We start from the raw sequence: 14,404 nt of genomic DNA, 5'->3' as shown, positions 1-14,404 counted from the left end.
CATCAAAGGAAAATAGAGGCAGACTTAGGTAATGTAATATATAACATTAATAGACTGTCAAAACATAAGTAAAAATGCACAAACATCACAAGATAAACTAGATGAATGGGACCTTCTAAAATTTAAATTTTTATGTACTTCCTAAGACTTCTCCAAAAGAGTCAAAAGTCAACTGCGTGGCACCAGAGGGGCAACATTCACACTGAGGAAATGCAGGATACACAGGAGTGCATAACTATGAGGGCCACAGTGGGGTTGTGGTTACTGGGCAGGGAGAGGAAGAGACTGGGCTAGGGCTGGGAATAGCAAATGGGGAGTAAAACTAAATATACATGTAATGTTGAATGTAAAACAAACTCTGCTCTGTAAATTTGCACCTAAAGCACAATAGTAAATAAATAAATAAAAAAGAAAACTCTAAAGCACTGCTGCAAAAGACTACAACAGACCTAAGTAAATGGAAAGGCATTCCACGCTCATGGATCGGAATACTTAATATTGTGAAAATGTCAATACTACCCAAAGCTACTACCTGTGGACTCAATGCAATTCTGATAAAAATTCCAACAGCTCTTTTTACAGAAATGGAAAAATAATCCAAAACTTTATATGGAAAGGCAAGAATTCCCAAATAGCCAAAGCAATTTTGAAGAATAATAAAGTAAGAGTTCTCACACTTCCTGACTTCAAACATACTATACAGCTATAGTAATCAAAACAACCTGGTACTGATTTAATGATAGATGTATAAGACCAATGAAACAGAATTGAAAGCCCCACACCCCTACCTCAAAAAGAAGAGTCAAAAGAGAACCTACAGATTGAGAAAAAAAAATTGCTAACAACATACCTAACAAAGAACTTATATCTAAAATTTATAGGAAACTCCAACACCTCAACAACAAAAAGACAAAGAATCCAATTAAAAAAATGGTCAGGAGACATGAATAGACACTTCACCAAAGAGGATATTCAAGCAGCCAACCAACATATGAAGTAATATGCTTGGTCATTAGCCATTAGAGAGATCAAATCAAAGCAACAATGAGATACCATCTTGCCCAAGCACTAGTAGCAAAGTTCAACAAGACAGAAAATAACAAATGCTGGTGAGGATGTGGAAAGATTGGGACTCTCATATGCTATTGGTGGGATGATCAAATGATACAACCACTGTGGAAAGGAGTATGGTGATTCCTTAAAATCTTGGAATTAGAGATGTCATTTGACCCAGCCATTCCATTACTAGGTATATACCCTAAAGAATTGAGAGCCATGACAAGAACAGATATATCCACACTCATGTTCATCACAGCATTATTTACAATAGAAAAAAGATGGAAACCACTTAGGTGCCTATCAACAGAGAAATGAATAACCAAACTATGGTAATACACACCATGGAATACTATGTAACCCTAATGAATAATGTAGAATCTGCAAAAGACCACATAACATGGATGAAATTGGAGGACATTATGTTGAATGAGATAGGTCAGTCATAGAAGGACAAATATTGTATTAGTCCATCACTGTAAAAAGTCAAGGAAAGGTTTATATATGGAACGAAAGTTTCTTTGTTGGTTACCGGGGGGGTGGGGTGGGGATTGCTAGATAAGTAGAAACAAGTGTAGATTTGGATGAAGGGAAGAGCAATTTACCAAATGTGAGTGATCAACATGGTGGCATGAAGAGGAGGAAGACATAGTCAGGTGCATAGGAGGTACAGAAAATAGAGATGAACCCTTTTGCACATACAGTTCTGTTTGTCACTGATGGTAAACATTGATCTACTGATGGATAACTGGGTAGACAGGCTGAATGATTAAGTATGTCTATGCAAGGGGGAGTGTGCCCATGACCATGTATAGGGTTGGCAGACAGTGTTTCTACCAGTGTATTTGTATGTCCTGTAAGAATGTCCAGGTATATAGCAGAGCTGACAAGGGACAAGGTTGTAGTTACTTCTTGGCCACATCCAGCTATCCAGAAAGAGAGAGTAGTTGGACCTGTGGGCTCAGGACCATGGTCACAGGAGACATCAAGCTCAATTGGCATAACATACTACACAAAAATATTGTTCCACATCCTACTTTGGCAAGTAACAACTGGGATCTTAAAAGCTTGCAAGAGGTGATCTAGATGCAACGGTGGATCTCTCCTCATCCAGAGCAAAGAATGAAGAAAACCAAAATGCATGGAAACAATTAGTCCAAGGGATTGGTACACCATGCAATCCTCAGCCTACATGATGTGAGACCAGAAGAACTAGATGGTACCCAGCTACCACTGTCAACCAGTTAGAGAGGGATCTATGTATGAGATCCTGAATAAAGTGGGAGAACAATATGGTGCAAAAATCACAAAAAAAAAAAAAGGACCAGGTCTGCTGGTCTGAGAGAGCCTGGTGAAATCCCTGAGTCTATGAGCCCTAACTGCACTTCAGGTCTGAAACTGAACTCACTCCTGTGGCTTCCAGCCAAACAAAAGACAGGCATAGGAGCTGAACATTTACATTAGGTAGATACACTCCTTCAAGAGAACAATCATGGGAGAAAGAAGGGCTGTGTATGCAGAGGGAGACTACTCAGGGGGCAGGAGTACATGGGAGGGAAGGAAACAGGGAAGAGGTAACTATGGGGAGGAAATGGGAGGAGAGCTGTTGCATTGTGGGAAATTTCAGTCAATGTCATGAGACAAAGTGTGTGTGAGCTGCTGTATGGAAAGTGAATTTGCTTTGTAAATGTTCAACCATATCACAATATTTTTTTATTTTTTTATTTTTTTTTTTGAGTAGTTATTTGCAGAGAATGGTTTTGCTTACAGAATCCTACAGACATAAGCTATGATTCACCAATAGGGGCCTGCCAAAGACTCCATACAGCATCTCTATCTATCTCCGACACTTCAAGCACCACTGGAGCATCCAAATCACACTACCAAAGTGACAGACCAGCTTGCACAGCAGCTTGAACCTTTTGTAGTGCATTTTCTTGTTCTGGGCCACACATAAAACTGGAAGCTTTTCAAGTCAATTGATAAGTAGGCCAGAGTAACACACAAAAATGAAGGATATGTTGCCTCCAAAATACAAATATTTTTTCCTTCTTTTCAGCTGTAGGAGGGACCAGATGTAACAACTTATCTTCACTTTCAAAAGAATATCTCAACATACTACACACCACTAGAATGAGGTAGAAGTCATCTGAATTTTTGTTGGTTTACTTCCCCTAACTCTAGTACATATAAGTTTTACCAATAAGTCTAGGTTGATATGTCTTCCTTACTAGGTCCAATCATCATAATGTCATCAATGCAATGGACCAATTTGTTATCTAGTGAATAGAAAAGGCAATCAAAGTCTCTGAAGACCAAATTATGTCACCCCAGAGACTGGGCAGTGAAGATCTATTGACGGTCTTGCTAATTGAAGGCATACTGCTCTGGTGATATTTTAAACAGGAATGGAGAAAGGCATTAGGCAGATCAGTAGCTGTATATCAGATACCAGGATATGTATTAATTTGCTCAAGCAATGAAACTACACTGTAACAGATACTAAAACTTGAGTAGCCACTTGGTTAAGTTTATGAGAATCCACTGTCATTCTCCAAGATCCATCTGTTTTTCCCACAGGCCAATCAAACAGGCGAGCTGCATGTGGGTGTGGTGGGAATCACCACCTTTACACCCTTCAAGTCCTTGATGGTGGCACTAATCTCTTCAATCCATCCAACAATGTGGTATCACCCTCCCCCCGCCTTGGTGGGACCAGTTTCAATGGCTTCCACTTCACCTTTCCAATCATAATACCCCTTACTCCCTATGTCAGAGATGCAATGTGAGGGTTTTGCCAGTTTTGAAGCAAAAATGGGTGGTAGTTGTGTATCCTAGGGATATTCAACAAGTCTTAAAAGGCCTCAAGCAATGCCTCCAAGAAGCCACAGGCATCACCGTAGGTGGTATCTGAGACAAAGACTATTTAAGCACAATTGAATTAATCTCTTCAGGTGAGGGTGAAAGAGTATCTATTGTTGCTGTAACAGAAATAACATGATTGATGGCTTTAACAAACAGAAATTGATTATCTTACAGTTTATGATGTTAGAAGTCAGAATTCAGGGATTAGCTTTTGGGGAAGACTTTCTCTCTGTTGGCTCTGGAGAAAGACCCTTGTTTCCTTTCAACATCTATGGGCCTGAGAATCCTTGGAGATTTCTATGTGTTTGTTGTCAATCTTCCCCTGAATCTAAGAAGTTCTCAGCACAGGGATCTTGGGTCCAAAGAATGTGCTCCACTCCTGGCTCTTCTTTCTTAGTGTTAATAGATCTTTTTAATATCATCTCACTTGTTTAATATATTTTATATTTCAAACGAGATTGACTCAAGGTACAACTTAATAATGTAGATTATATCCTCCCTCATTAACACCATAGAGGTTAGGATTCATAACACAGAGGAGAGTTACATTAAATCACAAAATGGATGATAATCAAATAATACTGAGAATCATAGCCTAGACAAGTTGACACATACTTTGGGGAGATACAGTTCAATCCATAAGAAAGAAATAATGGCTTGACTTGGAATAGTGTTTTACAAAAGATGGAGTAATCTCTTCAGGTGAGATGAAAAGGGATGATTCTGTTGGCCGGAGTAATGTAATGGAATTTAAGTCCTCAATGTCCCCTGTTCCTGATTATCTGCCTATTTTTCCCCATCCCAGGTTTCAGGATCCCATTGCCTCACTTTAACTTTACACACTATTCTAATTTGAGAATTCAATGGACAATTTAATTCAGCTCCTCTCATGATAAGGGTTTGGTTTTTGGTAATAGAAGCTCTGATACTACAAGAAATAAGACTTTCTTTCAGGGCACAAGTGGTAACTACTTTCAGGTCTTGCATACAACACATAAAGTGTGACTCTGAAGCTTTGAGGGGACATCCATTTCTTTCACTGCTTCGTCTGGTGAAAGTAGGATCAACCAACCAGCTTCCTTATACTTCTCACTCTGCAGGTATTTTAGAAAAGTAACAAATACATAATCACCCAGAGGCTTGTCTGTCACAAATATCTAATCCATATTTGATTGCATATTTCTATTACCACCTCACATCATGGACTATCAGTGCTCTCTGTACTACTGGATACAGAGTCATCAGTGCATATAAGCTAGACTTGATAACCAATTTAGAAAACTCATCCTTACAATTTTGTTCCTCTAGAACCTCTCTTGGTACCAAACATCTTAGGCTGAGCTCTCTGGAGGAATAAAACCAGTGAAGTATACTTACATGAATATATGTTATTGTTTTTGTTGTTGTTCTTAGGTGCCATCGAGTTGGCTCTGACTCATAATGACCCCATGTACAACAGAATGAAACACTGCCCAGTCCTGTGCCATCCTTACAATCCTTGCTATGCTTGAGCCCATCCTTGTAGTCACTGTGTCAATCCATCTCACTGAAGACCTTCCCCTTTTTTGTTGACCCTCCACTTTACCAAGCATGACATCCTTCTCTAAGGAATGGTACCTTCTGACAACATGACCAAAGTAGATGAGATGAAGTTTGGCCATTCTCATTTCCAGGGAGCATTCTGGCTGCACTTCTTCCAGGACAAATTTGTTAGTTCTTTTAGCAGTCCATGGTACTTTCAGTATTCTTCACCAACACCACAACTCAAAATCATCAACTCTTCCTCAGTTTTCCTTGTTCGTTGCCATTGTCCAGCTTTCACATGAATATGAGGTGACTGAAAATACCATGGCTTGTGTTAGGTGCACTTTAGTCTTCAAGGAGACATCTTTGCTCTTCAACACTTTAAAGAGGTCATTTGGAGCAGATTTTCCCAGTGCAATATGTTGTCTGATGTCTTGACTGATGCTTCCTTTGGTGTTGATTTTGGAACCAAGTAGTATTGAATCTTTAACAACTTCAATTTTTTTCTCCATTTATTGTGATACTGCTTATTGGTCCATTTGTGAGGATTTTTGTTTTCTTGGAGATGCAATTCATACTGCAGACTGCAGTCTTTCATCTTCATCAGTAAGTGCTTCAAGTCATCCTCATTTTTGCCAAGCAAAGTTGTGTTGTATGTGTATCACAGGTTGTTGATGACTCTTCTTCCAATTCTGATGCCGTGGTCTTCTTCATATAGTCCTGCTTCTCAGATTATTTTCTCAGCATACAGATTGAATAAGTATGGTGAAGTGATACAACCTTTATGCACTCCTTGCCTGACTTTGAACCATGCAGTATCCTCTTATTCTGTCTGAACAGTCTTCTAGTCCATGTACAGATTCTTGGTAAGCATAATCAAGGTTCATGAATTCCCACTTTTTTCAATATTATCCATAATTTGTTATTATCCACACAATCAATAAAGCACAAGTCAACATCTTTCTGGTATTCTTTACTTTAAGCCAACATCCATCTGACATCAGTAATGATATCCCTCATTCCATGTCCTCTTCTGAGCTTGCATTTCTGGAAGTTCTCTGTCAATATACTGCTACAATCATTTTTTAATTATCTTCAGCAAGATTTTACTCACATGTGTTAATAATGATATTATTTGATAGAAGAATTTATTTCAAGGAAATGGCTCACACAGTTGTGGAAGCTGGAAAGTCCAAAATTTGTGGGTGAGGCATCAGGCTGTAGGTGTCTCCTGATTCACATGGCTGCAGAGGCTGACAAACCCAAATATGGCAGGTCAAATGACAGGCTGCTAACTCATGGGATTGTAGAAGCTAGTGAATATCTGTAGGTCAGGCAGCAGGCTGCTGGCTCACATCCCAAGAATGGGACTTCAGATGATGACAAGTTGTATGTCAAATCAAGAGAGGGATAGCTTTTCCAGGACATGCATACATATTAGACGTAGATCACAGACCAAAGGAAATTTCCCTTTCAACTGATTGGCTGCTCACATCAAATCACAAAATTGAAGATTACATAATATCTGCCTAACTACTGAGAATCATGGCCTAGCTGAGTTGACACATAATCTTAACCATCACAAGTTCATAACATAAAGCCTTTGACTTTCTATAGTTTTGGGGAGATTTGAATACAATTCTGTGCCATCAGGTTGATTAAATACTGTACATTCTACTAAATGAAGTAATGAAGTATCTATTTTTAGATAGCAAGCAATAATTCAGAAGTATTCCTTTATCTGTGCCCTGGATCCATCTCAACATTTTCAGGATATTAAATACAATTTTCTCAGCTCTTTTGTATGTCTCAAAATCTGTTTCTTAGATTATCATTTAAACATCTTTAAGTAAGTTTCATTTTAAAGAGTATTAAAAAGAACCCTTCTTGATTCCATGTTCCCTTCCAGATCCTACTCAATCTCTTATCCATTTTTTATCCCTGGTACATTGTTTTTCTGCCTCTCATATTTTTTCCCTTTGGGAACACCTCTTATTTGCAGGATTGGTCTTTCAGGACTCCTGTTGGCCCTCATAATTTTCATGTCTATATGGTTCAGAGTGTTTGAGATATTACCTCTACTTCTGCCTTCAGCTCTCTAATTTAGTTATTAACCAGTTGTGTCTCCTTCAGTTTTATTTATTGAGTTTGTATGATTCAATTCCATATTTCTTAACTCCTAAAAGCTTTTTTAAAATAGTTATTAAATTTCCTTATGACCATTTTTAATCTTTGCCATCTTATTTAATTACAAGTCACCCACTCTAGAAGCTTTAACTGATCTCACATCCAAGGTTGTGAGTCTCTTTAGATCTATTGTCATGCCACTTTCTTTTGAGTACTCATGCTTTTATTCATTTTTGATGGTCATTCAAAACTATGAGAATTTAAACAGCTGGTAATCACATTAATAATTTAAGCACAGCAAATTTTGCTTCTATGAGATTAAGGTATATTAAAGCAAGCTACCAATTCTCTATGAATCTCTCCTCTTCTAATTATGGATAACATTGAGAAGAATGGGATCCTGTACAATTATTCCAACAATAAGCAAAATTGGTATTATTCTGCCAGGTCACCTGTGTGGCTCATCTGCTTCTGTCCCAAGGCTGAGAAAGCCAATGCTCTCTCCTGGTTCAAGCATGTTACCCAAGGGGTAAGCCTTTCAAAAGAGGGTGCTTTGAGTTATGAAAGCCATGAAATCCAAGTCACTTTATGCATACTTTCTACCATAGTTCTGTGATGTAGTAAATTATATGGTATGGTTTTTCTAGCCATAGTCTTTGTAACTCCCCCTTTGCCATGAGTAGCTGATTGTTAAAATTATCCACCTGGTTTATATTTGTTGGAGTAGCAGAAAGCAATCTTCTGGAAAGTTTGCTCTCTCTCTCAGGTGTATAGAATTCTGATGCTGGGATTGTTTGATTTTGGCCACTCTGCCAGGTTCAAAAAGGAGCCCTCCAAGAGGCAGGAGGGGGGTAATCTCTCACTGCTGGATGAGAGAGATGCTGCTGAAAGACAGACATGAGAAAGACTGCTGGTTGCTGACTGAGACAGCTGTCTCCAAGAGACTGAGCGTGTTCCTAACTTGAACTGTAGCCTGTTGCTTCCCTAAAAAGCCCTATAATCTCTGAGTTCTGTGTAGCCACTGCAGCAAATTATTGAACCCAGCAGAGAGGTGATGGGTGCTGTGGGAGGAATGGTTGGTGACAAGGTTAGTAAGAAGTTTGGAGGGTAGTAGCATGTCTGGCCTCATAGGAACAGGACTTGGGCTACTGATGGTGGTTATGCTTTCTTCTTGTATAGTTAGAGGTCAGAAGATGCTGCATCTTTACCTCCTTAGCAAGTCCCTCGTCTCTAGCATGTCTTAGAGTAAAACACAGTTCAGAGATAACATCTGTCTCTTTGTGATGTACACATTGAGTGGGTTCCATCAGCTAGTTTGTTCAGCCTCGTGCTTCAGTCACCAGACTTGATGGCTCCATCTTGCCAGGAGAGGACATTCAGGCTTGTATCTTCTGAGAATCCTACCCTACTCTTCCAACTTTGCTGAGTAACACTTGTATTTTCAGTAACAGTCTTAGAATATACTCCTTCTTAGAAGTCCTCATTGACTTCAAGTCTATATCACTGTGGAAGATGACTCTGTCTTTTCTAATTGCAGAACCTGTCTTATTAGGTCACTCAGTCACCTGTTTACTTGACTCATGATTACCAATTTGAAGTTTATGAGGGCAGCAAATATGCTTTTCTTGCTAGTAGTTATCACTAATAATTACTAGAGTGCCATACACAGATAACATTTAGTAAATATCTGTTGAATAGTTTGGTTAAACATAATTGATTTTAATTTAACAGTAGTTGAGGATCCACCATGTCAGATACTGTACTGGATGCTAGAAAGAGAGGAACTTCATACCCTTGATGCTTTAGCCACACACCTGACTTGCAAGATGCAGGGGGAGGGAATCTCACGATTTCTGAAGTTCTCTCTTATTTTATCATTCATCTGTTTCTCTTTGTCTACATACTAATATTAAATCAAGCATTTAAGTGAATATAGTCATAAAGACTAATAAACATGCTGAGACTGTTGCTGCATAAAATCTTTAAGGAAATCATTTTGACACCAGGAAGAATTGGTCTTTTGGGTATTATTTATTTAGCAAAGTCTGCTAAAATAACATTTTGTCTCTTCTTTTATTGCCTTATAACGTTTTACTTTCTTTTTTGTAATAGGAACAACTGCACTTTATTTATTTCTTCTTATGCATCCTTCCATCATCAGTAATCTCCCTAGCCCAAAAACATTTGAAGAAGTTCAATTCTTTAATGGGAACAACTATCACAAAGGAATCGATTGGTAAGAAAAATAAAATAAGTCCATTATTAACACATGCTAAATCACAGTGGAGCAATTATAGATGTATGCGTGGCATCTGCATAATTACAGGATAAATTTGTTATGCTCAATTTTATCACAGTGAATTAGAAATTAATTTATAATGATGATATGTTTAAGTCGTGTTGTTCATAATTTTATTTGGACAGTGCAATAATGATAATATGTTTCTGGTAAATTAGTATGATTGAATAAAGAGCATTTATGGGAAATTTTTCATCAGTCTCATTCTCCAGGACACTTAAAATCCTTCTTAAGCATGCTATTGTCTTCTTATGCTAGAATTATTTTTAACTAAACATATCATTCATTTTCACAATGCTGCTTAGAGAAACAAAGAAATCAGAAGTTTTATTTTATGCTTATTTAATGTTCTATGGCATATGTCTTCACTAACAACATAGATATTGTATTTTAATATAGGTTAATATTTGTCATGTAAATAATAGAACATTTGCAAAAACATATCAACTATGGTCATATACATGCATATGAGAAATGTTAAATTAGACTGAATGCATTATTTAAAAAAAAAAAAAAATCACAGTATTGTCCCAAGGGGAACAGAATGAACTTGATTTTGGAACTGATGTTTACTCTGATGCTTTTTCCTAGCTCTATCAAAATTTATAAGAAAATGTACTTGACTTCCAACTCTCAGGTATATTAAGCAAATCTTACCCTGAGAAAATTCTGCTCAATTTACACATGTAAAACATGCAACTTTATGTGCTATTGTCACACATGAACCTGTCCTCAACTGAAACACTGTTTTTAGGTGTGGATACAATTAGGGTGAAGCACAGCCAATGCCCGTGAGCAGTTTGGCTTCTCATAATAAGAACGTAGGCTATCCCTATATTTTTTTTCTACTTTTGCAAGGAGCCTTAATAGCATAATTGTGAAGTTTGACTGCTAACCAAAAGTTTGGTGGTTTGAATCCACTCAGTGGCTCCATGAGAGAAAGACCTGGTGATTTGCTTCTGCAGAGATTACAGTCAAGAAAACCCTCTGTGGCAGCTCTACTCTGTCACCTGGAGTCAGCATGAATTGGAATCAACTCAAAGGCAAACAACAACAATAACAAGCACTGCCTTACTTTTAGAAGGTCTCTGGATAATGCCAACAGTTTGTGTTCAACTGCCAATCTAGAGTTTGGTGATTTGAACCTACCCAGTAGTACCGTGGATGAAAAAGCCTGATCTCCATCCATTACGATTACAGCCAAGAAAAACTATAAGGCTGTTCTACTAGGTAATGCATAGGATTATCAGGAGTTGGAATGGACTGCCTAGAAACCAACAACCACCACAACAATCATCTTACTTTTAAAGAGCTAAATAAGTTTTGGAATAGCACACAAGCTACTAAACAGCAGAACAGCAATTCTCTCTTATCTGTAAACTCAAATGGCACGCAAATTTTTAAGCAGGAATATAGATGAGACTCTTCATCACTTCACATTTGGGAAACATAATAACAAATGTCAAAGAGGAAAAGTGTCTTATATGAATTCTTAATTGCTCTCATTATTTATTTCTAGAACATGTGAGGGTTGCAGAAGTGATGAGCTGTTAGGAAGGTTATACACATAATTAAAGCCTTGCACTGAATTAACCCCAGAACATATTGATTCCATAATCTACACACAGAGGAATGTTCTGACAGCATATGGAGGAGTGAACATACCAAGGCACCACAGGATCAACTGGCAGGAAATATCCCCTTAATTACCTTAGATAGACTATAATGTGTTCACATTGCTACACATATTACAAATTAAGCAGAAGTTAAAAAGGAAGAAAGAATGATGCCCTATTCTGTTTAGTATTTTATTGCTATTCTTATACACATATTCCTCTCTGGTTCACTTTGATTTCAACTTAAGAATTTCTATATTCAAGTTTTCAAACATAAATGTACTATTTTCAAATATTTAGTAAGCAAATGGTACAATATGTTGTTTACTTGGAGTCAACCTCATCTATTTGGATTTGGATTTTGGTAGCATAGAATATCAGGCCAAATCTAAAGAAGTGTCTCTCATCTTTTATCAACCTACATATTTTATCTCATTTCTTTCCCTTCCCAAAATGAATCAGAGCAATAATACCTTAGATTGTTAACACATTCAAAGTATATCAAATATACACTATTTAGACTATTATACCATCATTAATTAAAATTGATAACCAATGCAAGTTATATAAATGTAAAATGTGAAATTTATTTTATATACTGAGTATAACAGGGAAAATAATTAAAATTTAAACTAATTCATTGTCTTTGTCCTCCTTCAGGTATATGGACTTCTTCCCTACTCCATCCAACATTACAAGTGACTTTCTGTTTGAGAAGAGTGCTAATTATTTCCATTCAGAAGAAGCTCCCAGAAGAGCTGCATCTCTTGTCCCCAAGGCCAAGATAATCACCATCCTCATTGATCCCTCAGACAGAGCGTATTCATGGTACCAGGTATGAAGCAGTGGAAAATACTTTTAAAAAGTATTCAGTCACATTTTGAACATAAGCAATAGCAAATTGCCTAAATAAGACCCAAAGATATTTAAGTCCCAAATATGAAAAATATAAGGTAAATAGACAGAGACAAAGAGATACATGAATTGAATATTTAACTCATATTAAGTTGGGCAAGGAATTTCAAGCATAATACACTTAAAAGAACCACAAATGAAAGAACTAATAGATTGACTAAACCACATTAAAAAAAAAAAAAAGGAAAAAGTTTGTTTGTCATAATTAGCAATATTAAAACTAATATGAGAAGGATATCTTTAACAAATACATGTGAAATGGCTACTGCTTTTTAATATAAAATGAGTTCCTGTGAATTGCTAAAATAAATAACTCTAAAGCCTCAATACTGCATGATTTAAGGAAGGGCACACATCCAGCTTGTATCCTTTCACCATATTTAGACAATGTATATGTTCAGCAAATAATCTGAAAAGCTGAACAGAAGAGTGCAGCACCAGGGTTAGAGGAAGACTCTTTAACAACCTGTACTTGCTGAAAATGAAGAAGACTTGAAGCAGTTATGATGAAGATCAAAGACTACACCTTTCACTGTAGATTACACCTCAACATAAATAAAACAAAACAAAACAAAACAAAATCTTCATAATTGGACCAGTAAACATCATGATAGATGGAAAAAAGATTGAAGTTGTTAGGGATTTCATTTTACTTGGATTCCTAATCAACACCCATGGATGCAGCAGTCAATAAATCAGACTTCAATTTCATTGGGCATATCTGTTGCAAAATGTCTGTTTAAAGTGTTGAAAAGAAAAGTGTCACTTGGAAAAACTAAGGTATTCATAACCCAAGCAATTATATTTCCAATCGCTTCATTGGCATGTGAAAGCTGGACAATGAATAAGGAAGACCAAAGAAGAGCTGATGCCTTTGAAATGTGCTGTTGGTGAAGACTACTGAAAATACCATGGACTGACAGAAGAATGAACAAATTGGTCCTGGAAAAAGTGGATCTGGAATGCTCCTTAGAAGTGAGAATGGCCAGACTTCTCACCTTTTTTGGTAATGTTGTCTGCAGGGATAATTCCCTGGAGAAGGATATCATGTTTGGTGAAGTCAGAGAAAAAGGGGAAGACCCTCAATGAGATAGATTGACACAGTGGCTACAAGGATGGCCTCAAGCATAGCAAGGATTGTGAGGATTGCACAGGACCAGGCAATGTTTCCTTCTGTTGTACATAGGCTCTCTATGAATCAGAATCTACTCAATGACACCTAACAACAACAGTAATAACAACACCTCAACAGAAAAATGAACAACATGAAAAAAGAAAAACAGACACAGACAGACAATTCCTTAAAAAACTCAGATGGTCAATAATTTATGTGAAAAAGGATCAACTTAATTAGAGACCATAGTAATATGAATTAAAATAAAGTACTCATTTTGGGAAAAAAAAAAAAGAAATGATTTTTTTTTCTCTCTGCTGGCAAAGTTTTACAAAGAAAACTCAAACATGCCAACAGAAAGATATATTAGGGCATTTTTCTGAAAATTAACTTATCAATAATCATCAAGAGGTTTGTGAAGGTTCCTTTGTGCTGTCATTCTAGTTCTAGAATTTAAATATATTCAAAAATATTAAAAAAATAAAATATTTTTTATAAATATGCAAAGGAGTGCACAAATATTTTTGTGCATTGTGATAATACCTAATAAGAACATCGATAAAAGGAAAAGAACTTAAAAACCCAACAATGCAGATTGCATGTCACTGAAATAGAATATTCTGCAGCTATACAGGCATGCATGGCTTAACACCCTTCAGGCAATGTTCCATGAAATCTACATCTGTGATCCAATATATATATTTTTTTTTTTTCTTTTTTTCTCAAAGGAAAAGCAGCTCTCCTTTTGTTTATTGTTTCCCTCTAATGGTTTTAAGGGGATAAAAGCCTTGAACCCGGACAGAAGAGCAGTCAGCCCCAGGGTTACAGGTGAGGAGAGACAACTAAGGGACATGCAGAGTAGCAGACCAGAAGAGCAAGAGAAAGGGG

The 14,404-nt window shown here is 37.0% G+C and overlaps 1 protein-coding gene across 1 annotated transcript in view; it reads left to right on the top strand.

Moving 5' to 3' along the window:
* The window catches only part of LOC103207853 (N-deacetylase and N-sulfotransferase 4), a 497,519-nt gene that overhangs the window by 458,816 nt on the left and 24,299 nt on the right, over window positions 1-14,404 (top strand). The window contains exons 8-9 of the mRNA XM_007953542.1: window positions 9,685-9,808; window positions 12,148-12,322. Of these exons, the coding sequence (XP_007951733.1) occupies window positions 9,685-9,808; window positions 12,148-12,322 (299 nt within the window). The remainder of the gene's footprint in view (window positions 1-9,684; window positions 9,809-12,147; window positions 12,323-14,404) is intronic.

The sequence above is a fragment of the Orycteropus afer genome, unplaced genomic scaffold, assembly GCF_000298275.1.
Source record: "Orycteropus afer afer isolate SDZICR_OR568_19922 unplaced genomic scaffold, OryAfe1.0 scaffold00400, whole genome shotgun sequence".
NCBI classification, from domain to species: domain Eukaryota; kingdom Metazoa; phylum Chordata; class Mammalia; order Tubulidentata; family Orycteropodidae; genus Orycteropus; species Orycteropus afer.
The sequence above is the reverse complement of the archived record's forward strand: the minus strand, read 5'-3'. Positions and strand labels throughout refer to the sequence as shown.